The sequence below is a fragment of the Caenorhabditis remanei genome, chromosome IV (genome assembly GCF_010183535.1).
Source record: "Caenorhabditis remanei strain PX506 chromosome IV, whole genome shotgun sequence".
Classification (NCBI taxonomy): Eukaryota; Metazoa; Nematoda; class Chromadorea; order Rhabditida; family Rhabditidae; genus Caenorhabditis; species Caenorhabditis remanei.
This window is the reverse complement of record NC_071331.1, coordinates 14,710,567-14,732,856: the sequence shown is the minus strand read 5'-3', so window position 1 is coordinate 14,732,856 and position 22,290 is coordinate 14,710,567. Positions and strand designations below refer to the sequence as shown.

Here is a 22,290-nt window from a genome sequence, read left to right as displayed (position 1 = left end):
TCGAATAGGTGAACTAGTCGTACAAGAATGAATGACTATCGTTGATCAGAACTCCTTTTATACTATTCTTTGTGGACCTTCAGACTCCGCCCAATTTGGGAAGATAAGATAAGAATGGAGTCAGATGGAGTCTCAGTGAACACTATTGATCCCAAATTGTGCACTCATAGATGACCAAAGGACAAGGTTATCTGGTAATCTTGAATGATTTTATGGTCATTGTATTTACATTATTAAGTTGTCAATTTGCACAAGATAGGACCTTTATTAGGGTCATGAGAACATAGAATACAATGTCCATTAACACAATATGTCAACGAAAGAATAAGAACAATAATGATGTGTTGATCTAAATTGAAGAGTGACGTTTCTGATATTTCATGGGGTGAAGAAAGAACTGAGGAAAAATACAGCCGAGAAGTTTCAAGATAGGATCAGACGAGTGCATGATGAAAAAATATAACTTTAGAAGCATGTCGGAACAACGATCATCTATTCGGAAGTCAACTGAAATAAGAACTTTTGATGTTTCATCTCTTTAAAGGGGGACTGAAGTATTCCAAAAATCGAGATTTTTTATATGGATCGACTCACTATCAGAATTTTATAGAAAAGAGAAAAGTCTCTTGGAGCCAGGTCCGAAAATCAGTCGGGGTCTCTCGCATGGAATTTTTTCATTATATTTCAACGTAAAATTTTCTCGCCGTGTAGAGGAAAAATGTGAAAATTGAGAGAATAATTTGAAAAACCAAATAAATATCTATTCAGCAGATCCGTTTGACTTTTCTCTTTTCTATAAAATTCTGAGTCGATCCATATTAAAAAATCTCGATTTTTGGAATACTTCAGTCCCCCTTTAATTATGATGATGATTTCAGTCAACAGATCATAAAACAACAACAACAACTTGATGAATTCGTTGAAACGTGTCCAAAACAGTTTCAGAGAAATAATCCGGTAATATGTTTTAATGGAACTATTCACGGAGAATAAAATATAATACAAAATATCAAAAAATCCGGTAGTACTACAAATGAGAACTGTCAAAGGAAGAACTGCTACAGATTTGAACTCAGATATGAACTTTGAACTTGGAACGGGGTCTTTTGTGAGCGAACAACAACAAAAAAGACGGTTCTGATCAGTTGTTCTCGATAGTAAAAAATCATGTTTGAATTTTTTATACCTTATTTTCTCTCAAATCCTGTAGAAAATTCTCGGCGTAGGTTACTGTAATAAATTTCAATTTATGTTATTTCTGAATGGGACTTTTTGATATTTTTAATCATATTTTGTTCCAAGTGAGTATCCCCATGACAAACATTCGAAAGGTACAGTGATGTTACATGATTAAATACAATTATCTCTTTATTTTTAAACGTATTCGAGTAGCTCAATTCGAGTTTATTCTCCTTCAGTAGATTCAGACAACTTATCAGATTCAGAATCCGAGAATCTCTCAACTTTCTTCTCTTTCTTTAAATCCTTCTCTTTCAAATGTCCAACCCATCCTCCAACATTATTCAATTCTTTCAAGGTGACACCTTCATCACTTGCAGTACTTTTAAGAGAGTTCACAATGAAGTCATAACGAGGAGTTGATTGGAACTTCAAGTCATCAATATATGCTGATATGGCACTCAATGATTCTGGAGCTTCTGATTTATTCTTTTTCACTGTAAATTCATTTAGAAATTTGAACTCATCAGAGGGAACAAAAACTCACAGGCCAATACTGAATGGGTACCGATATTTTTGGGTACCTACTCTTTGGGTACCAGGTGATCTTTGGGTTCCAGTGATCTTTGGGTACCGATTTGAGATAACTATTCTTTGGGTACCAAATGATCATTGGGTACCGGTGTTCTTTGGGTACCAAGTGATCTTTGGGTGCCGCTGATCTTTGGGTACCAACTGATCTTTGGGTACCTGTTTCATCTTTTTATCACTCAAATTTTCGAATTTTTTGACAATTTTTTGGCTGAAGGTGTGGGGCTGAATGTGTGTGAGAGGCACTTTTTTGTTATCTCAGCTTTCTCTAAGGCTTAGGTTTCTTAGAAATTCGGAAAAAAATTGACAAAAACTATTAATAACCAATTTTGTCAATTTTTTCCGAACTTCTAAGAAACCTAAGCCTAAGAGAATGGTGGAAAATGATCCCGCATAAGAATCACACAGATTGTGTAAACTTTCTTCTTTTTCCAGGACACTGTTTCGGAATTCTCAAAAAAACGTTTTGAGTGCCACGGGTACCCAAAGATCAGTTGGTACCCAAAGATCAGTTGGTACCCAAAGATCAGCGGCACCCAAAGATCACTTGGTGCCCAAAGAGTTGGTGCCTCAATTCGATACCCAAAGAACACCGGTACCCAATGATCATTTGGTACCCAAAGAATAGTTATCTCAAATCGGTACCCAAAGATCACTGGAACCCAAAGATCACCTGGTACCCAAAGAGTAGGTACCCAAAAATATCGGTACCCATTCAGTATTGGCCAAACTCACAAGTTCCACTAAAGAATCCAGTTTTTGCAGCAGCAATTTCATCACGTTTTCTGACATTTTTCCACGGAAGACCATTAACTGGATCAAAGATATCATGAACCATATACAACCAACACTCAAGATCATCTTTCCGTCCCTGATCCAGTCCTTTCATACAAGCTCTTGATGCATAACGAAGTGTTCCGAGAAATTTGACAGATTTACGAGGAGCCTGAAAGCAAACTGTGCTTACAATATTGAATAAGTCAGGAATATCTTACCCTGTGTTGTTTTGTAGTTGGATCCAAATAACTTCTTCCAATTCCAAAATCTAGCATGAAAATTGTTGGTTCAGCTGGTCCAAATCCAACAGCAAAATTAGCTGGTTTGATATCACGATGAAGATATCCGAGGTTATGAAGATCTTGGACAGCCTGTAAAAAGGAATTAAGTAATCAAGTCTTGAATTTCAGAGAACTGACATATAAACTCTGAACTGAAATGACATATGGATTGTGTTTCTCGTGAAGTTTGACTGTATATTTCTTCCGAATATCATCCAATGAGGGACCAACAAGACTCATCACAATGAATTTACATTTCAAATCTTCACTTTTTCCACGGTCCACAAACTCAACAAAGTGACTATTCACATCATTTCTTCCCGGAATCACTGGCTTTTCACCAGATTTGCGTGCTTCTGCGATAGCCATCATCACTTGCATTTCCACTTTCAGACGGAGCATCACTTTTTTTCCTTCTTCACTTTCAGTTTTCAGTGCATAATGTTTCTTTTTATCCTTTATATCATGCACTTTATAGACATCTCCGAATCCTCCACTTCCCAAAAGATTGACAACTTTCCAAGTGAATTGGCCGTTCTTGATGATATCATCTGGATTCATTATCTTTCGAACTGGTTTCTGTTTGAATCTAAAAAAGGAATTGAACTATGTCGGCTTTTGACTCAACCCCACTCAAAATCGTCATTTCCAGAACATCGATTTCCCGTAGATTTGTCATTAGCTTGTTTGATTGCAGTCTTGAACATATCTGACTTCAACTTATCAGCCCAATCACAAGTCGCCAAATCGAGATTTTTCGACTTTCCAACACTTTCAACAATATCTTTGAATGCTCTGAAAATAATGGAAGGAAAATGATTCAACTTGTCTTTGAATATTTTACGCGTAGTCCGGAGTGCTATCATATTTCATCGCATGAACCATATCAACGAGTTTCTTGAACTCAACTGGAACTTTTTGATAAGTATTCGCTGAAATCAAAATGGAGATTTCAATATGGATGTAGAGAAATTTTCAAATAAACTAACGCAAAAGATGAGCTTTAAAGTTTTCCTTCTCCTTAATCAACATATTGCATCTCGGAATACGTCTCCAACTCATCCCTTGTTCTGGATCCAAAAGTTCATAGAACATATAAATCCAAGATTCCAAGTCATCTTTTCTTCCTTGATCTTGTTCTTTGAGTGCAGCAATACTCGCGTATCTTGCAGTTCCTCCATACTTGACACGAGGACGAGCTGCTCGAACTTTTTTATGGCTATCGAAGTGAGCTCGAGCTAAACGGAAATCAGTGAGCATGACTTTAGTCTCTTGATCATCATATCCAATGCTGAACGTCGCTGGTTTGATGTTTCGATGAATAAAACCCGCTTGATGAATGTATTGAATCGCCTCAAGACATTGTAAGCTGACATTAAAAGCACATCCTGGAGTGAATACTGTCATCACTTTCAGAATTTCATAGAGTTGGAAAGAGTACGGAGACAACACAATGTACTGAAAAGGCAACATCTTCTCTACAATTATTCCGAAAATGTCTCACATTGGCTCCCAATTTCTCATTATTAGCAAATTCAACACATCGAATGACTGGAATTTTGTCGCTTCCTGTGAATAATTTAGCCATTTCAGTGATGATTTCATGAGTGAATTGGAGCTTTCCACGTTTTGCAGGTTCCAGGCGGAGAATGTATTTCTGGAATGAATCAAATAAAAATTGAGAACTCCCCCTCTAAATCTTACCTTATCCTGTTCATCAGCAATATAAAACTCTCCATAATTCACTGGATTTCTCAGATGTTCGATCATTCGATAACTCTTTCCATCTTTTGTCTGAAATGTGTTCTTCGGTCCTTCTTTCTTCACTTTCTTCTTCACTTCATCGTCTTCTTCTTCATTTGTTTCCATTTTCGATTCCATTTTCGAAGCAGCAGAGGAAACTGCTGATGGCTTTCCTTTTGACTGTTTTTTCTTTCCCTCTTTCGATCGATTCGATTTATTCAAACCAGATGAACCACTCAACTGAAACAGTGTGTAAATCTAACTTGAAATAGTTTCCACAAAAAGCGATTCGATATTTCAAATAGTTAAAACTTACTCCAGAAATCTGAGAGACTCCGGTCATTTTCGATGCTCCTTCTTTGGTACCTCCCGGTCTCTTTTTTCCATTTTTTGGACCCTTTTTACAACCTGATCCTAAATACCAAAAGCATCGTGAACACATTTTTCAATAAATTCTAGTTTTCTTACGTTTGTTTCCAGGAGTACTCATTATGTGTCGTAACTTAAATTGATGAAGTCAGCCAATTGAATGTTGGTTTTTGTTAACTCTGCACCAATGGAAATAGAAATAAATCAGAACTCTGCTCGTGGTTTGTTTTTTAAATCTGAATAAGTATGACGGACGCAAAAAGGGTTATAGGATCAGGATGGGACAACAATGCCACCACGTTTTGCATTTGTTTTCAGAAAATAATGTAAAATATCACGTGGTTACTGTAAAAAAGATTTCTGGTTCTTTTGTACTACTCAAAATTATCTGGAAACAGAATGAACATTTTCCGATTCTAGCGAATTCTATGAGAATCAGGAAATCTCATTTATCCGTTTATTTCCTCTGCCCCTCACTCCATTTTTGTCTTTTCCTCAAATTTTAAAGTGTAACACTCGCCTAGTCCTTTCTAGAAGTTGTTTCAATTTCATAAATTGTTTCAGTATCCATTCATTTCTAATCAAATCCTACCGTACTGTCTTGCGTCTTTGTTGTCTTTCGACTACATCGTACTCTCTCTCTTTTTCTCTTTCTGTCTCTTATCATCTATTCCTTTTTCTGTATTGTCTCTCTTCTTCTTCTTTTTCAATAGTATCCAAGTGCTTTACATCTCCAGATTGCACTAAAAATGGCTTGTCGATGTCTTCGAGTTGATCAATTGGATTCTCATGTTCTCGATTCTGAAATTCGTTCAATTGCTCAGGATTCTGTGGATGACGTTGTTAATCAGATGCCAGTTTGGGTTTCAAGAATATTTGAAAAGTTACGACCAGAATTGAAAATTACTTTAGAAGCTGTTTTATGGACTCATCGATTTTCGAGAGGTTATAAAATGAAGAAAGTTTCTATAAATTTAATGATAATTCAGGTGTTTCCCCAGGACAAGAACAAATGGATATTTCTTATTCCGGATATACTCCAAAAGTGATAACTGGACATTTCCTTGTTGAAGTATTCATTCCATATTTCTCTAGAAGAGTTACTGAACTAAGTGGACGGCTCGAAATAATGAGAATGTATGCAAAGGTTGAAGCCATATTTGAGGTGAGTTCAGTTGAAAACGTTCTTATGAAATTTTTAAATAAAAGTCAATTTTCAGCTCGGAAGTCTTCTTCATTTCCTCTATTTTCTCCGTTCCGGTGGCCACTCAACTCTAACTGAAAGTATACTTTCTCTTCGGAACTGGAATAACAATCAACCGACGATTTGTAAGTAAGAAAAAAAAAGAATCTTCTTTCTTTTTTTCTTATTTTCGATTGAATCTTCAGGAGGAAAGAAGTGTAATAGAGAGATAACTTGTGTTCATCTTATCACTGAAAGAAAGAGAAGAAAAACGATTTACTAGGAAAAGAAAAGAAGAAAACGAATTGATTGAAAAAGAATGAAGATTAGAAAATCTGAGAAAAAAGGTTAAAAGTCAAATGAGAAGTTAAATGAATAGAAATCGGGAATCTTGACCCAAGTTACTGTATCAAAAATGACTTTGAAATGTCGGATTCATCTGGAAATTCAGAATAAAACCTCTCATTTCCATTCACTTTTGATAGCAATATCATAAGGATCAATGAATTCAATAGAATAAAATGAATAGAGACACAAATTATAAAATTACAGCATCAATCAACTATGATACTCAAAATCGAGAATTAATGTGGCACGCATTCCGTGACGTCATACTTCTTACATATCCATTCATCGAGAAAATTCGTCAAAGAGTTGTCAAAAAACAGAAATTGAATCGAAAGTTCAGATCAACGATGGAAGGATTTGATATCGAATGTATCGTTTGTGACAAGCCATCAGTTATTCCGATGATTGGACAGAAGTGTGGACACGTGGCATGTTATACGTGTATTGCCACGTCACGGAAGATGATTTGTCCATTGTGTTCAGAAGAGAAAAAAGAGCAACAAATGGAGTTTTTGGCGAAGAAATTGAAAGAATCATCATCGATTTTGATTGATCAATAGGTGCTTTTGAGTTGATAAAGATTTGGAGAAGACGGGTTGAATGAAGGTTTTCGTTGAAGTACCTGAAAGAATTCATCTTGTTTTTTTGTTGTTCTCTGTGTGTTTTTTCAATTTTCTCATTTTTGAAATGTGCCATTTTATGAGTTTGGTAGAGAAAAGTGGGGAAGAAGCAGTTGTTGTGTGGACATTGAAGAAAAAGAAAATGGGAGATTGCACTTGCGAATCGTCACGTTTTATGAAGAGACAAACAACGAGAGAATTTTTGAAAAAGAGGAGAAAGAATGCGGTCGTTTAGTGCAGACTGTGGAATTTAGGTCAAAGTTTAAAGACAGGACTCTCAGATCATTTTGTTTCTGGGATCAGAGAAATGAATTGTTTTTATTGTATTGGATTGAACTGATTAATCTCAGGGGTACTGTAGGTTTTGCAAAAAGAAAGTTTGAAATACAGTACGTTTTGAAAGAAACATGGAGAATTCTTTGAAAATGGCTGAACTCAAGAATTAATTCTGATTTAGGAAAAACACATCTTTTTTTTTTTTCAAAAATACCAAAATATCAAAATGATTAATGCTGTTTCAGCTTCCCTCTGTCTCACACAAAACTGTAATCTTGTCTGAAAACCTAGCTCTATTCGTTCGTTCTCAATTTAATGCTTTCTATTCAATCTCATTTTTTAACTTACCGGTTACAAAAAAATAAACTATAAGACGTTGATCTGGAAGAGAGAAGATGAAGAATAATGAATGGATTTAATTCTCGTTGTGTGGTCCGCCGCTGGCAGCCATTGCTGACGTGGCAACCATGTAGAGAAGAGAGATAAGAACAGTGAGAATGACGACGTTGACGATCAGAATCAACGTGTTCTTGTCGAAATGAGCCTCGGCAGCTTCGACGATTGATTGCTTACGGGAGTTCACCATCTTTCGCTGTTGATCCTGAGTAGTGGAAAAATTTAAGTTCAGTATGAGTGTCTGATAAATAAGACAAATTGGAAGAAATGTCGAGGTGAAGGTAATGTTTGAAGGAATTAGCAAACATTTATTTTTTGCTAATTTTTCCTAATTTCCGATGATTGCCTTAACTAATCTTCTGGAAACCCTTTCGCCAAAGAGTAATTTAATTTAAGCCTCATTTTAAATCACTATAGAAAAAAATAATCATAAAACTCTTACATAAGATGATTTCATTATAGTTTCAGACCGAATATATGTAATATAATAATAAATAGTTCCTGAATCAAAAACCAGTAATATTACTTTGTGAACTAAGAGTTTAGAAATCTAAATTTGAGGAGGCGGTCTAGCGAATCGAAGGTACTTGATATTTGAAAAGGAAAAATGTTTATATTGATACGTACGGATCAGATAGATATAATCAGATAGATATAGATATAAGGTAAATAGAAAAGAAGTATGAAGGTATATTTCAGAGGAAAAATGAGTCAAGAAACTGAAGAAAAAGATATTGGGGAAGGAAGAAAATACTGAAGGAAAGATGACTCCGCCTAGTCTATTGACGCCTGTTTTCTCTCTCCTGAAGGCTCGTGATCTCTATTAGAAAAGGGACCATCAACTCGCTTCTCTTTTCACAATCTTTGTGTTTTCTTTCATCTTTTTCTTCGTCAGATATCAGTGATAAACGAGAAACATAGGTCACTTTTGCTCTTGTATCAATCGTTGGATTCAATCGAGAAAGAGGGAAATGAACAAACAAAATGGTGTTATCAGAGACGGATATCATTTTGTGTGTGGTTTTTGATTGGATTTTATCATCTCTCTTCTTCGTTTTGCCATTGGATCCCAGAGAGAAAAGTAAGCGCTTACCGCGAAAAACGTCAAAGTGTGCAGGAGAATTGTGCGAGCACACGTTCAAGTCATATGGCTCGTTTTCATCAGAGAAGGAAGATATCTCTTGACACCGGATAGCTTTTCCCTCGTACATGTACACAGTGTCAACTGGAAAAGTGTATCAATGATAAGTGATGGGGGGAATGTTACGAACATGAACGTCATCCCTCAATAATCTTTGAGCTTTTTGAAAGATCAATCGACAATTTATCCCAATTGAACGATATGGAATTTAAATGTTTCCCTTTGAAATTTTATTTCAAGTTCAAAACAAAACCTCGAATCCGTGTTTTCTTGTAGCAGTTGTTGTCAATATGTTGACTTGAAACTAATCATCTTATTATCTCATGACTGATCTGAACTCAACAATGTTCGAGATCATCGAGCTTTGGTGCATTTTTCAAGAATGTTTAGAAGTTCTGTCATGAATATTTTTCCAAGATTCTCTTTCCAAGTTCAGGAATCAACCCTCACACAGCATTCTGTAAAGATCAACTATGTGCATCTGCTTCCCCCGCCATCTGAATGTAAAGTTGTTAACCCCATATGTTATTAGATTCCATGCGAAATGACATTTCTGTTTTCCATGGATCCAAGAGAATCTGGCATCTTCATCATTTCTCTCGGCCGTTTGACATGCCGTCATCTGCCGTGCTCTGCCGTTTGGCACACCATTAAACCAACGACTCAAATCCGCCGTTCTGAAAAAGAGAGATGAAAAAGAATAGATGATCTCGAGATAAGATTTGAGCAAAAATTCATCGGGGACAATCGGAAAATAACATGAAAGAAGGCAAGTAATATCACATAAATATCTAGAAATTGCAATAGAAAACGAGACATCAACAAATACCTAAAAGATCTATGAAATACTATTAAAATTTGAAAACACATAATTATCAATATTCGACTGGACGGTTCTTTCTCAGAACTTCTAAAGCAGATCCTTTCGGAAGATCTCCAATCTTTTCGCCGAGTTGATACATACGAGTCTGTACTTCGTCAGTAATAATCTTCCGCATTTCTTCGGTTGTCAGTGATTTAGATGAGATAGTCTTTTTGAGTTCAGACAACGAGAATGGCTCTCCAATGTATACCTCGACAGACTGAAATGAAATTAGTGGGAGAATAAACAATTTTTCAGTCCTAGACAATAAAACCCACATTTCCGAACTTTGGATAATAAGGTGGATGAATCGGCCATACTTTCTCCATGTCTTTGCACCAAATCGGGAGAATCAACGGATCCGTTGTCGAATCCATAATGAGTCTCCCAACTCCCCATTTGAATCGCAATGGTTCATTAGCTGCGACACATACTTTTCCTTCCGGAAATATATGAACCCATTTATTATCGTTCAGCATTTCCACACAGTAATCCATTCCTTTCTGGTAGACTCCTTCACCACGGACACATGGAACGCACCGTCCTAATGAGAACATTCTGTAATTTAGAGTTGATAAATTGAAAAATCGAAAATTTCCAGATATAACATACGTGGTGTGAAATTGCTTAGTGAAACAGATATTATGAGCAGCCAGAGTGTACCGATGACGATCCTTGTAACGCCAAAATTCACGAAACTTCAGAATACCTTAACCAGAAAAATTGATAAAGCTTAATGATGAACTATAAAGAAACTTACACCACATCAAGGGATCGTCAATATTTGAACGATGATTTGAAACGGTGATGAGTGGTTGCTTCTCGTTTTGTAAAAGTTTGACAAATATATCCTTATTGTGGCATATGAGCTTGTTAGAACCTGAACAAAGTTTTTGGAAATTCAATAAAGGAAAGAAAACAATTTCAAAATAAACATACCTCCCAAGAACATCATTTTAGAGCATGCAGTAACTAGACTCATCGTCATGTACGATTTTATCCGATACAGAAACGACGGTTTCTTTGGAAATGGCCACGCAAATCGGAAGCCTTGCTTGTCGTTCGTTTTGTCCCGCATTGTACCCGACATTTTGCTGGAAATTTGAACAGTTTTGCTGAAATTATTCAAAACAAACGTGGAAACAATCATATTATTGTCACTTCTTTGCAAGAGCCAAAAAAATCGGAGAAAAAGCGCGCCGCAACCTTGCATCCCTAAACCCCGCCTCCTTCCGCAAGCCGCAACGGACTTTTTACTCCATGGCAACCTTTACTCAAGAAATTATACAGTTCTTTAAGATTTTTTTAAAATATATTCATTTTATTTTGATAACAAGTATTTTTATTATTCTATTGGTTTTTAAGAGATTTTTAAAACCTTTATCTTTTAACCCGCATCGATTTTTGAATTAATTTTCTTTTTATTCTTTCCATACTATTTAAGCAAATATTTTTTCAGGTTCAAATGGGTAACCAGTATGTAAAACCACAACGCACGGGCAATTCGCCGTACACCCGGTCCGGAGTTCCACCACCGGCACTTGTCAAGACTGGTGACAAGCCACTCCACAGGTATATTGCTCAAAGTTTGACTTCTAGGAGTTGAGTTATGGTATTCAACTTTTTCAGAGTCAATGATCGCATGTCTCTTGAACTGCACATGGCGGATGAGCGTGTTCGTGCATCTGGTTTGAGTCCAGCTGAACGAGAATGGAGAAAGAAATGGGTTCATGTAAGTAATAGAAACTTTCAAAATTCTTCATCAATTTGATGTTTAGGATCAACATCTTCATGCTGATGAGCCAGTCGTTGTTGATGCTGTTCATCGTCAATTAAACCCAATTAGAACTGCTTACAGACTGCCATGGGACAAGTTCTATCTTCATTACCTCAAGGTTTGTGTTTATACATTGAGTATATAAAATATGTTATTCTTCATTTTTACTATATCTCGAAGAATGTGATACACTAAAAAAATACTAATACCTATTTTCAGCCAACTCTCGGAGTTTACTACGGAACTGCTGTCAGAGTTACCGTTCCAAAATTGCTCATGGCGTTCGTCGTTGTCCAGACCGCCTATTATTACTGGAAATATGAAGTCAAGGTATTTATTTCGCATCCAATAGTTTTCACTTTCTTTTATTCTTTTCAGGATTGGACACACTTGAGAGGCCTCGAATCGATGCCACAAAAAGAGGTTATCGTGAATGCTCAAACTATTGAAGAGAAATTCCCAGGACTTTTGGATAAAGGACTCGCCAATCCATCCAAAGACGACTATTACACGTATGTTATTTTTACTCATACAATTCAATCTTCTATTTGAATATGTTGTATTTTAGACCAACATTCAACAAGCGTACTGCTTATCTCGATGTTGGAGAGACAAAACGACCGTGGTAATCGAGAAAGAAGAAGAATTTCAAAAATGTACTATTAGGGTGTTGTAGACGATGTTTTTTTACAGTTTTCTTTTTGTTTTCGGACCCCTACCGTAAAATAAAATTTTTTTTAACAATTGTAGCTTGTTATCATTTTTATGGCGTTATTTTCCGCATTTGATACTTGAAAACTTGAAAAAATACTGAAAAATTCACTTTACGAACCAGCTTTTGTTCAGATATATGTACATATTGTTGTAATGCAATTTAAAAATGGGAAGCAAACATCAAATTGGAATTCTCAAACGAGACGGGCTTGGAAAACAACGTTTTGACATGGAGAATATTTTGACCAGATCCCTGTATAGAGTTTTGAATAGCACGGTAAGCATAAAGTATTTTTTTTATTAAATACTCTGAGTTTTGTAAATCTCAGACCCAAGTACCAACTCATGTTGCATCCAAAAATCAAAATGTCGATAAGATGAACTTCTCAAGTAGACCTCAGGTAAGAAACATAATTGATTAGGGGCACACAAAGTGAAATTTCTAGCCGATTGCCGTGGCTCGTCCAAATAATCATCAGATCGGGAATTCGAGCTCTGTCGATATTGATATGCAAATGAAACTTCTTGCTCAAGAAATTTGTGGACGAGTCGAGCGAAAATATGAAAGAAAGCTGGATGAAGTCAGAGAAAGAGATAGAAAAGATACCGAGCGGAGATTAGCATCAATACGATCAGAATTCGAAGCTAAATATCAACTTCAGTTAGGAAAACTAGAAAAAGAGAAAAATCGACTGCTAGATCAGATTTCTGAGAGAGAAAGAACTCTAGAACATCGCATGGAAATGAGATCTGCTGAACGAGAACATGACCTGGCTGCCAAACAAAGAACTGTTGAGAATAGGGCGATTGAACTGACTCTGAACAAGGAAAACTTTGAGAAAACCAAAGAGGAATGGCAAAAAAGAATGGAAGAAGACTTAGAAGAAATGAGGCTAGAAAGAGAACGAATTGAAGTAGCTGCATCGAAAACCACTGATAGAAGAAGATCAGAAATGGCCGTTGAAGCTGAAGTTAGCATGTGGAAGAAGAGAACTGCCGAACTAGAGCACGATGCCAATGAAACGAGAAAACGGTTAGGAGACTTGATGGAAGATAACTTTCGTTTGAAAGATCAAACTGGTGCCATTAGCCAAGTAAAAAGAGAGTTAGATGTAACCATGACCGCATTAAACGAATCGAGAGAAGAACTGGCAGCAAGTAAAGTGGAAATCAGAAGAACTGGCGACTACGATCAAATGAAAGAAGAGAACGATCAGCTAAAGATTGAAGTGAGTTTTATCCAAATTATTGAAACTGTTAGAAAACTGAATTTGCAAAACATCAAACAATTATTTTTATTCTTTCAGATTGAACGAATTCGGCTAAAAACCACTCAACGTGTTCAGTCTGCCGTCGAAGAAACCATCGCTGAATATTCTGCGAAAGAAGCAAAATGGAAGCGAATCGCTGGATTGAGTCAACAACGAATAGCAGTTCTGACAGAAAAGTTGAAAGATTTGGAAATTGAACGAGATGTTCTTCGTCAAGAGATAAAAACAATGCAAAAAATGGTTGGAAGAGGATCTTCTCAGAAACTGCAAGTTCAAAATCTGACTAAACATCAATCAAAAATCATGTTTCGATCGGTTTCGCCTTCAGAATCAACATCTTCACTTTCTGATGGAGAGTTGGAGATTTTGAACATTCGACAGAGAATTCAAAATCTGGATGATATTGCCAAAGAACTTGATGCATCTGTTGAACACTTCTCAACGTCTGGAATTTCTCAAAAAGTTTTTGATAAGAATGAATCCAATGTCGAGCTTTACGATGATTTTTGCCGAGCACTTCATAGATCAGTTATTGACGATGAAGGTTCTCCTATCAATATGACGTCATCCCCACAGAAACCTGTCAAAAAATCTCAGAAAATTATAGAAAGTCCAGTTCCTTCAGAACATGATTCCGAAGAAAAAGTAAAGAAGCCAGAGAGTGATTCTTGGTTGAAGAGAGGAATGCGAGTAGTATCTCCCCCGGCGAGAAAGAAGTCTTTCGAAGAAGTCAGAACAACTGAGGTTGTTTCAGAGAAAAATTCTGAACAAGTTCGTAACAGAATAGAGCCTGTAAAACCAGTTGAACCGGAGCTGTCAGAATTCGAAAAACGGTTACAAGCTCGTGGTGCTGCTAAAGATCAGACAGACAGAAGAAATCGGATTCTCGAGGTTGGTAAATCTGACACCCATTGTATAATACATCTTATTCATTTTGTGTTTTCAGCTTGCAACTACGCCGGAACCCGAACCTATACAAACAATTGTTCAGCAACAAGCTCAAGAATCTGAAAAACCTACATCCGCCGATAACCCTATGTTTGCTGGAGTTGATCCAGTTATGGCTGAATATATGAAGAAAGTTCTTGCTGCCAGAAATCAGAACCCGACGACGAGCAATGTAAAACTTTTTCAAAACATTAATACATTTAATTTCAATTGTTTCAGCCTGTTCAACCCATTGAATCGATCAATCAAACACCTCAACTGACCACAGAACCACCGAGAGTACGAGAAGTTGAAGTAACTCTAGCTGACGAATTGGATCTTGAACTGGATCAGCCGAGAGCAAACGCTGATGATGATTGGTGGTGAACGGTTCACTCTTTGTATATTTTTGAATTTCCGTAATTTATTAAACTATTTATATTAGCATATTACACACATTCTAGTCCTTGTTTTCCCATCCGATCTACATACCCTGTCATTTAGATGCCAATCGATCTCGTCAATATCATGATCTTAATAATGTTTTATAATGAAATCGCATGTCAATAAATAATTGTCAAATCTGGTACTTCTGAATGTTTAATCAAAAAAGTACTGAGCTTCTGGTTATCTAGTACACAGGAAAACAGAAATGGATACGCATCAATTAAAAACATACTTCCTTAATAAATACTTCCTCAAGGAAATGACGAGATTAATAAAGCGATGTCCTCGTATAAAAGTGAAATCTTGAAGACATCTTAACGTTTCCTTCTTCTTCTTGAATACTCTCAACGTCTCCGTCTCTATTAGCATAACCTATTTCCTTTTTGCTTGTTTGTTCTGTACCTTCTTTATGTTTTATCGATGCTCAGTTATTGTAAATTCTTCTGTTTTTTGAATGAAAAATGTATTATACCAAACTCTTCTTTCTTTCCAATAATTCTAGTTGAAGCTGTAACCGAGCAGTAACATCATTTCTCATCCCGAAAAAGAAACAAAAAATCTTCAATTTTTATTCAGATGTACTTCATTTAACCGTCGTATAAATTATTACATTTCGATCGACAATATAGCATTTATTCATGCTCAATCCAGTAAGTAATTAATTTTTACATCAGAAATAATATTTCGATTCCCTTCGTTTCTTCTGAATTTCATTCAAACACCTTGATGTTTCAGCATATCCACGGAATGCCTCGTCGAATCCGTTTAGTTGTAAGTTTGAGAAGATTTGTAAAAAAAAACCGAATTAAAAAATAAATTTAGGACTGGGTTCTTCTAGTAGTAATTATAATCGCGGTCTACACGATTTTGAAGTATGACAGTACGTTTTGGAGAGAATTTGACACTTATTCAGATTGTATTATTTTCAGGTGATTTCGATAGTGAGAAAACAGAACTACAATCAGAGAAACCGACATGGAATAAAGAAGATATAAGAGAAATGTGTCAATTCTTAGAACATGAAGTTACTGGAGAAGAAGGAGATCAATGGGTAAAGGTATGTTTTGAAAAAGTGAAGGATGGAAAAAAGGGGAGAGAATCAATAATTGGACACTGCTGACCTAGAGAAATGACTGTAACTTTTGTTTGTTTTTATTTGAAGAGAACTTTGATTTCTTTGAGACGGTCAATCAGGTTTTTCACTGATAAAAACTGAAAAATGCGCAATAGAAAACTCAACTAAATCGAAAATTTTCTCATCGAATATTAGTTTCAAAAACTTTATTACAGGGAAACGAATACGAAAAAAGTCTTCGTCTTCGAGGAATTACAATAGTCTTCAGGCATGGAGAAAGGTTGGAAATACTTTTTGAAAAGCTATTATTAAAACAAGTAAATTTAGATCTCCAGTTTCAAAAGTGGATGATGATATTGGATGTCTTCCATATAGAGATTTTGACCGAAAAGCATTTGCAGCATACAAAGAATTGGCTGAAAGTGATGAACTTCAAGCATTTTTAAAGTTGGATCCGCAATTGAAACAGTTCCCAAGAGTTCCACTGGAGTGAGTTTTCCAATTATTCGATTCTCAGTTATTTAAAAAAAAGTTGTCATTAAACGCCCAATCTGAACACATCAAACTTTTAGTGCCAAATGTGTCAGTGGAATGTTGACGGCTGAAGGATCTCTTCAGCATTTGAAACTGGGAAAGTACTTAAGACATCGATACGAAAAAACGAAACTTTTCGCAGAAGGTAATTCTTGAATCAACTTCTTCTTTGTACATATTTTTTCAGAAAATCAAAGAATTGTAACCGACGTCGTGAGTAGTAAATATAATCGAACAGTTCAATCTGCTCTTGCATTCTGCACTGAATTCCTCTACAGACAACGTGGATTCGTGGCTCCAACCCAGATAAAAGCGTCAAATTTCTCATATCATTGCGTAGATTCATTTTGTGCTTGTCCAATTCACAAGTCAATTCGGAAAATTTATGAAGAAGAACACTTGAATCAATTCAACGAAATGAAATCAGATGACGTTGCAGAAGAAGAAAAGAAACTTCATTCATTTAACCAATTCTCTCTTTCTTTTGATCCATTTCAAATGATTGACGTCGGTCTTGGAAGATACATTTGTCGTCGAAAAGCACTACCATGTCATTCTGAAGAATGCATTACTCTCGACTCATTCAACAAAATGATTAATTTAACAACAATACGTGGCAGTCGAATGTTTGATGATAAAATTGGAGTTTCCAGAAGACTACAATCAATGGAAGCTTATCCAATTATCACTTATTTGAAAGATTCAGTTTCGAAAATTCGCAAGTTTCCTCATTCTAACTATATCCAGGTAAGCACTCAATCGAATATTAGTATTCTACTGAAAATCTACAGATTTTCTCCGGTCACGACGTCACAGTTGGCCCGATCCTACGTGTTCTTGGAATTCCATTTGTGGATCCACCTCATTATACATCTAGAATAGTTTTTGAAATCTATGAACACATTCACGAGGGATTGTATATTCGAGTACTTTATAACGGAAGAAATCGTACTTTTGATGTCAGATTTTGCCAAGTAAGTTCTTGATTTTCCATTGTATTTATTTTCTTTCATTAGGGTGATGACTTGAAATATGGAATGTGTCGAGCATCTGCATTCGAGAAGTTTGCAAAAGAAGGACTATTCGAATTGGCTGGAGTTTCAGAATTCAAAGAAATGTGTTATATTTAACACTTGGGTGTTTATAGTTTTTAATATCAAAACTTCTGTGTAATATAAAAATTAATACGAGTTGAAAAAGCATTTAAAATGAAAGTGTGAATCTCTATTCCTTCTTTTTATTATTTTTTCGTGTGGCTTTTGCCCGAAAATAATGGATAATCGATAGCGAAACAAAACGGAGGAAGCGACTGGAAAACGGAATGGTTAGTTGGGGATGCAGGGAGAGAAAAGGGAATGCATACTTTTATGTGTCTCTTTTTATGCATGCATTATTTATTAATCGATTACGTTACAGGTGCTTCTCCGATTGTCTCTTCTGAGATGAGTTGGGCTGTAAAAGCTCGGAGTGCTTTGACTCCAAATATATGGTTTACGAAGAAGAGTGGAGCTGAAGATGGAGTGAAACAAGAGCAACACGTGTAAGTGGACTTTGATTCGTTCGGATTTGGATGATGAACAACTTTAAATGTTTAAGAATTGTTCGTTCGATGGATTCAGATGTGAAACCAGAAGAAGGGTGTTGGCCAGAACTGAAAGAATTCTGTAGAGCTCACGTTATTGAGGTGAGTTAAAGAAACGTTTCATAGTCAATCATCATGTCGATGTTCAGTGTTCTGCTTTCGGCTTGTTTCTTCTTTTCGGATTCTTCTGTATCTTCAACGCTTTTGGTGAGTCCATTCCCCTCTCCTTTTCCTGAAATAATATTCAAATTATTCACATTTTTCTCAGTTTTAGGATTCCTTGGAACTAATGAGTTGAAACTTCGTTATGCTCATTACGAGGAGTTGGTCAATGAGCATTGTCAATTCGTTGAGAATCGAAATTTGCATGGATCAGAGGGAAAGACGAATCATCCGAATGCCACGTTGGCCTCCATATTGGCAGTTGTTAGACATGGAGATAGATATGGATTGGTAGGAAATGAGAAAGATTGTCAAGTTCTCACAGAAGAAGAAAACCAAGAATTTGATGAATATCTAGCTACAATCGAGAAACAGAATTTGAAAAGTGTTCTTAAAATTCCTGAGAATATGGAAAATAAGATATTGACCCCGAAAAAAGACAAATGTGATTCATCCACGTTGTCCCCTCGAGGAGCAATTCAGGAGTTCTCAATGGGCAGATTTTTGTCCAACCAGTACAGGGATACTAGTCTTTTCAGTAAGAATTGAAATTTCCGTTTCCAGATGAAACTCTTATAAGTTTATAGGTACATCGGAAACTTATCTCAATGTAACACTGACATTTTCTCGGCTACAAAGAACTTTCGCTTCTGGAGTTGCTCTTATCAGTGGGTTCATCGAACGGAATCAAACAGAATTCGAGCTCCCAATTGAATTCAAAGAAGGTTCAGTTTACTACGGATGCACTGATTCAGGATGTAACTGCGATGAAACTATTGAAATTTTACAACAAATGACGAGAACTGAAAGGAAAAGTTTATTCCGATTGGAAGTCGATGAACATACTCAACACGTTGCGCAGAAGCTGTTGGCTGAAGTGAATTATACCCAACTGAATATGGATCCCACTGACATCATTGATAATCTTGTTGCAAGATATGTGTGCCAACGAAAGCCACTGCCTTGTAATGATGAATTCTGTGCATCTTATCTGTTTTTCGGAGATGTGAGTACATTTCAACAGGATATGATTACCTACATTTAAAGTGAATGCTTTCAGATTTTCGAATATTTCTCAAAACAAAGTGAAAAATTGTTTGATTTGAATATGGGAGCAGAGAGGCAATATCGTGTATTGAACTCATTTCCAATACTTCGATATGTTCGATTGATGACTGAAAGCAATGGAAAACAGATCCAATTCTTCGCTTCTCATGACACAATTATTGGATCAATTCTTCGTGTTCTTACTGATTCTGGAAAGTACATCGATTGGCAAGTCTTTGCAGCTCGTCTCATTTTTGAAGTGAGTTTTTCAATCTACCGTCTTTAATTGATTAGATATTTTCAGATCTATGAAACGACAGAAAATACAAAGTTCCTTCGTGTTGTATACGACGGTGAAGATATCACGACTTCTGTGAAATTCTGCAAGAATCTTGAATATGGATTGTGTCCAGTTTCCGATCTAAAACTCTTCATGGAGAAAGGAATTTTCGAAATGGCTGGATTTGAGACATTCGAGCAAATCTGCACAGATCACCGGAAAGAATTCAATTTTGTCTGATTAATAAAAGCTTTTCTCTTGTTTTTATTTGATTTTTCGCAAGTTCAACTGTCCATTCCAGTATCATATTTTCTTCTTTTCACCCAAGTGAATCTTCAATTATAGAAGGATTACAGAAGACGAATGAATTAGTAAAATGTCAAATCCATCTGAAGAAGATTTTGAAAAAGTTCCGAGTACAAGTCAACCTAATCCGAAGTACTGTAGCTCTGAATCGTCGTTATCAGATGATGAAAGAGAACAAATTGAACATGTACTCAAACATGGAGCACCATCAGAAGCATTGACTCCAGATTCAGAGAGAATGGTTGTTTTAGGAGAAGATATGGTCCATTCAGCACCCGGAAGTCTTGTTCCAACTGGAAATTCTTCGTGGATCAATCGGATTAAAACGTAAATTGATTCGAGGAATCATTGAGCACCAATCTGTTATTTTCAGAGCGGGAGCCTCAATGATGGGCAGTATACGTCCTTCAAGTTCAAGTCAAGAAGCAATTGGAGAAACAGAAAGACATCCGAAGAAAAAATGGAAGGCGAGACTATGGTCAACATGGAATAATATCAAGTATTCGAGTGAGTTCAATCATTCTCTAATCCCTTCAAATCTTCATTTTCAGGTACATGGATGTCCGATAGAACGGATGAATACGGTGGAGAAGATGACGTCGTTTTTCTGGGAAGAAGATATTCAACTAATAAAGATGGTGAGTCCCTCTGAGAAGTTGTTCTCTCCTGTTCCCTTTTCTTTCCATTGACCCTTCTTTGTTTGTTCTCTTCATTTTGGAATTATTTCGTCAACATTCTCATTTCACCACTTGGTGTCATGTACACATTGAAAGTGAAAATAACCAAAGTTTTTGCAGCAAATGGTGTGAGCAGTGGATTCGAAGACTTCTGTTCCGATTATTATTCGAGGCTTTGGATCACTTATAGGACTGATTTCGCACCACTTCTGAATACAGATGTAATAGAATCTTTCGCTTGAAATGACCTATTTTGAATTCAATTTCAGACGACGACAGATTGTGGATGGGGATGTATGATTAGAACGACTCAAATGATGGTTGCACAGGCTATAATGTTGAATAGATTCGGAAGAGAATGGAGATTTGTTCGAAGAAAAATGTCTTATGTGACAATCAACGGAGAGGAAACTGACTTCGATCGAGAGAAAATAAAAGAATGGATGATTTTGAAATTATTTGAAGATAAGCCGTCAGCACCTTTAGGAATTCATCGAATGGTAGAAATATCTGCGAAAGAAAAGGGAAAGAAAGCAGTTGGAAGTTGGTACAGTCCTTCTGAAGCTGTTTTTATTATGAAGTTAGTTCTTCCAGAATCTCAGACCCTAAGATTAAATATTCCAGAAAAGCACTGACGGAGTCGATATCTCCACTGACTGGAGACACTGCAATGTATCTTTCAATTGACGGAAGAGTTCATATTCGAGATATTGAAGTGGAAACAAAGAATTGGATGAAGACGTTGATACTTGTGATTGTAGTTAGATTAGGAGCAGCTGAACTCAATCCGGTTAGCATTTTCACACACGAATAATCTCTTCAACTCTTCTTGTTTTATTAAGATCTATGTCCCTCATCTCATGCGTCTTTTCTCAATGGAATCATGTCTCGGAGTCACTGGAGGACGACCAGATCATTCATGTTGGTTCGTCGGATTCTATGGAGATGTAAGGAATAGTTCGAAGTGTAACACTCCTTATCTTTTTATTTCAGCAAATTATATATCTGGATCCACACGTGGCACATGAATACATTCCCATCGACATGAACTTCAATGTCAATATGACAGATAACAAAGTGAGCCAAATGTAAAGAACAGTTCGGTTGTGTGTATTACACTTTCGTAGGGAATCGTGTCCTTTCAATAAGAAACATTACAATCCATTACGTTTTCTCAATTTCCTCTCCCAAAACTTTTGATAAAATTGTAATGGAGTTTGTTGACTCTTGCAAAAAATACAAAATCTCAACTTTTATCATCGAAATTTGATGTTTCAGAAGTCGAAAAAGTGTCCAGAACGGAGTTATCACTGCCGTCTTCTGTCAAAAATGCACTTCCTAGATATCGATCCATCTTGTGCATTATGCTTCCGATTTGAGTCGCGGGAGCAATTTGATCATGATATGAGACAATTGAACTTGGTAAGTCGTCAGTTTAATCAAGAAAAAGGACGGTCCGGGATAACCGGGTTACGGTAGTCACTGACTTTTTCTACTATAAAGACTTGAGATTACTTATATTTTTCCGTTTTCAGTCGCAATTTATCGATATTGATCAAGGAGAAGAACACGGAATGAAACGAGTTCGTGATCCATTATTCAGTGTAGTCTACGGAGAGAGAAGAAGAATTCCAAGTTACGAACGAGAAGTTTCAGAATCAGATCAACAACAGGCTGATAAACACGGTTTTGAAATGTTGTGATTAATTATGTTTTTTTTGTAAA

The 22,290-nt window shown here is 36.3% G+C and overlaps 9 protein-coding genes across 9 annotated transcripts; 6 read left to right on the top strand and 3 right to left on the bottom strand.

Moving 5' to 3' along the window:
- Positions 1–1,404: 1,404 nt before the first annotated feature.
- GCK72_014134 (uncharacterized protein) lies at positions 1,405–5,061 on the bottom strand (the record flags this gene model as incomplete). The annotated part of the gene is made up of 11 exons (XM_053730153.1): positions 1,405–1,676; positions 2,506–2,716; positions 2,766–2,918; positions 2,967–3,417; positions 3,462–3,623; positions 3,673–3,760; positions 3,818–4,286; positions 4,333–4,485; positions 4,533–4,811; positions 4,888–4,985; positions 5,040–5,061. 11 exons carry the CDS (start codon positions 5,059–5,061, stop codon positions 1,405–1,407), a joined length of 2,358 nt encoding a protein of 785 aa, XP_053584925.1.
- Positions 5,062–5,689: 628 nt separating this feature from the next.
- On the top strand, positions 5,690–7,031 carry GCK72_014133 (uncharacterized protein; the record flags this gene model as incomplete). The annotated part of the gene is made up of 4 exons (XM_003108002.2): positions 5,690–5,885; positions 5,930–6,105; positions 6,161–6,269; positions 6,676–7,031. The coding sequence occupies 4 exons, from the start codon at positions 5,690–5,692 to the stop codon at positions 7,029–7,031; spliced, it is 837 nt and encodes a 278-aa protein (XP_003108050.2).
- A 751-nt stretch (positions 7,032–7,782) lies between these two features.
- GCK72_014132 (uncharacterized protein) lies at positions 7,783–8,220 on the bottom strand (the record flags this gene model as incomplete). Its single annotated transcript, XM_003090719.2, has 2 exons — positions 7,783–7,968; positions 8,206–8,220. The coding sequence occupies 2 exons, from the start codon at positions 8,218–8,220 to the stop codon at positions 7,783–7,785; spliced, it is 201 nt and encodes a 66-aa protein (XP_003090767.1).
- A 1,559-nt stretch (positions 8,221–9,779) lies between these two features.
- Positions 9,780–10,856, bottom strand: GCK72_014131 (uncharacterized protein; the record flags this gene model as incomplete). The annotated part of the gene is made up of 5 exons (XM_003090728.2): positions 9,780–9,986; positions 10,045–10,324; positions 10,379–10,475; positions 10,527–10,646; positions 10,706–10,856. 5 exons carry the CDS (start codon positions 10,854–10,856, stop codon positions 9,780–9,782), a joined length of 855 nt encoding a protein of 284 aa, XP_003090776.2.
- Positions 10,857–11,231: 375 nt separating this feature from the next.
- Positions 11,232–12,172, top strand: GCK72_014130 (uncharacterized protein; the record flags this gene model as incomplete). The annotated part of the gene is made up of 6 exons (XM_003090722.2): positions 11,232–11,338; positions 11,396–11,498; positions 11,545–11,661; positions 11,763–11,873; positions 11,922–12,055; positions 12,112–12,172. 6 exons carry the CDS (start codon positions 11,232–11,234, stop codon positions 12,170–12,172), a joined length of 633 nt encoding a protein of 210 aa, XP_003090770.1.
- Positions 12,173–12,423: 251 nt separating this feature from the next.
- GCK72_014129 (uncharacterized protein) lies at positions 12,424–14,842 on the top strand (the record flags this gene model as incomplete). The annotated part of the gene is made up of 6 exons (XM_053730152.1): positions 12,424–12,534; positions 12,587–12,658; positions 12,704–13,486; positions 13,565–14,419; positions 14,475–14,648; positions 14,696–14,842. 6 exons carry the CDS (start codon positions 12,424–12,426, stop codon positions 14,840–14,842), a joined length of 2,142 nt encoding a protein of 713 aa, XP_053584924.1.
- Positions 14,843–15,649: 807 nt separating this feature from the next.
- On the top strand, positions 15,650–17,641 carry GCK72_014128 (uncharacterized protein; the record flags this gene model as incomplete). The annotated part of the gene is made up of 9 exons (XM_053730151.1): positions 15,650–15,673; positions 15,725–15,782; positions 15,832–15,959; positions 16,193–16,257; positions 16,305–16,466; positions 16,550–16,656; positions 16,699–17,258; positions 17,303–17,485; positions 17,528–17,641. The coding sequence occupies 9 exons, from the start codon at positions 15,650–15,652 to the stop codon at positions 17,639–17,641; spliced, it is 1,401 nt and encodes a 466-aa protein (XP_053584923.1).
- Positions 17,642–17,953: 312 nt separating this feature from the next.
- GCK72_014127 (uncharacterized protein) lies at positions 17,954–19,822 on the top strand (the record flags this gene model as incomplete). The annotated part of the gene is made up of 7 exons (XM_003107713.2): positions 17,954–18,051; positions 18,108–18,195; positions 18,243–18,300; positions 18,368–18,793; positions 18,843–19,261; positions 19,316–19,561; positions 19,607–19,822. The coding sequence occupies 7 exons, from the start codon at positions 17,954–17,956 to the stop codon at positions 19,820–19,822; spliced, it is 1,551 nt and encodes a 516-aa protein (XP_003107761.2).
- Positions 19,823–19,958: 136 nt separating this feature from the next.
- GCK72_014126 (uncharacterized protein) lies at positions 19,959–22,268 on the top strand (the record flags this gene model as incomplete). Its single annotated transcript, XM_003107797.2, has 10 exons — positions 19,959–20,215; positions 20,262–20,395; positions 20,440–20,526; positions 20,686–20,786; positions 20,835–21,145; positions 21,190–21,355; positions 21,408–21,512; positions 21,559–21,642; positions 21,844–21,987; positions 22,101–22,268. The coding sequence occupies 10 exons, from the start codon at positions 19,959–19,961 to the stop codon at positions 22,266–22,268; spliced, it is 1,557 nt and encodes a 518-aa protein (XP_003107845.2).
- Between the last annotated feature and the right edge of the window lie 22 nt (positions 22,269–22,290).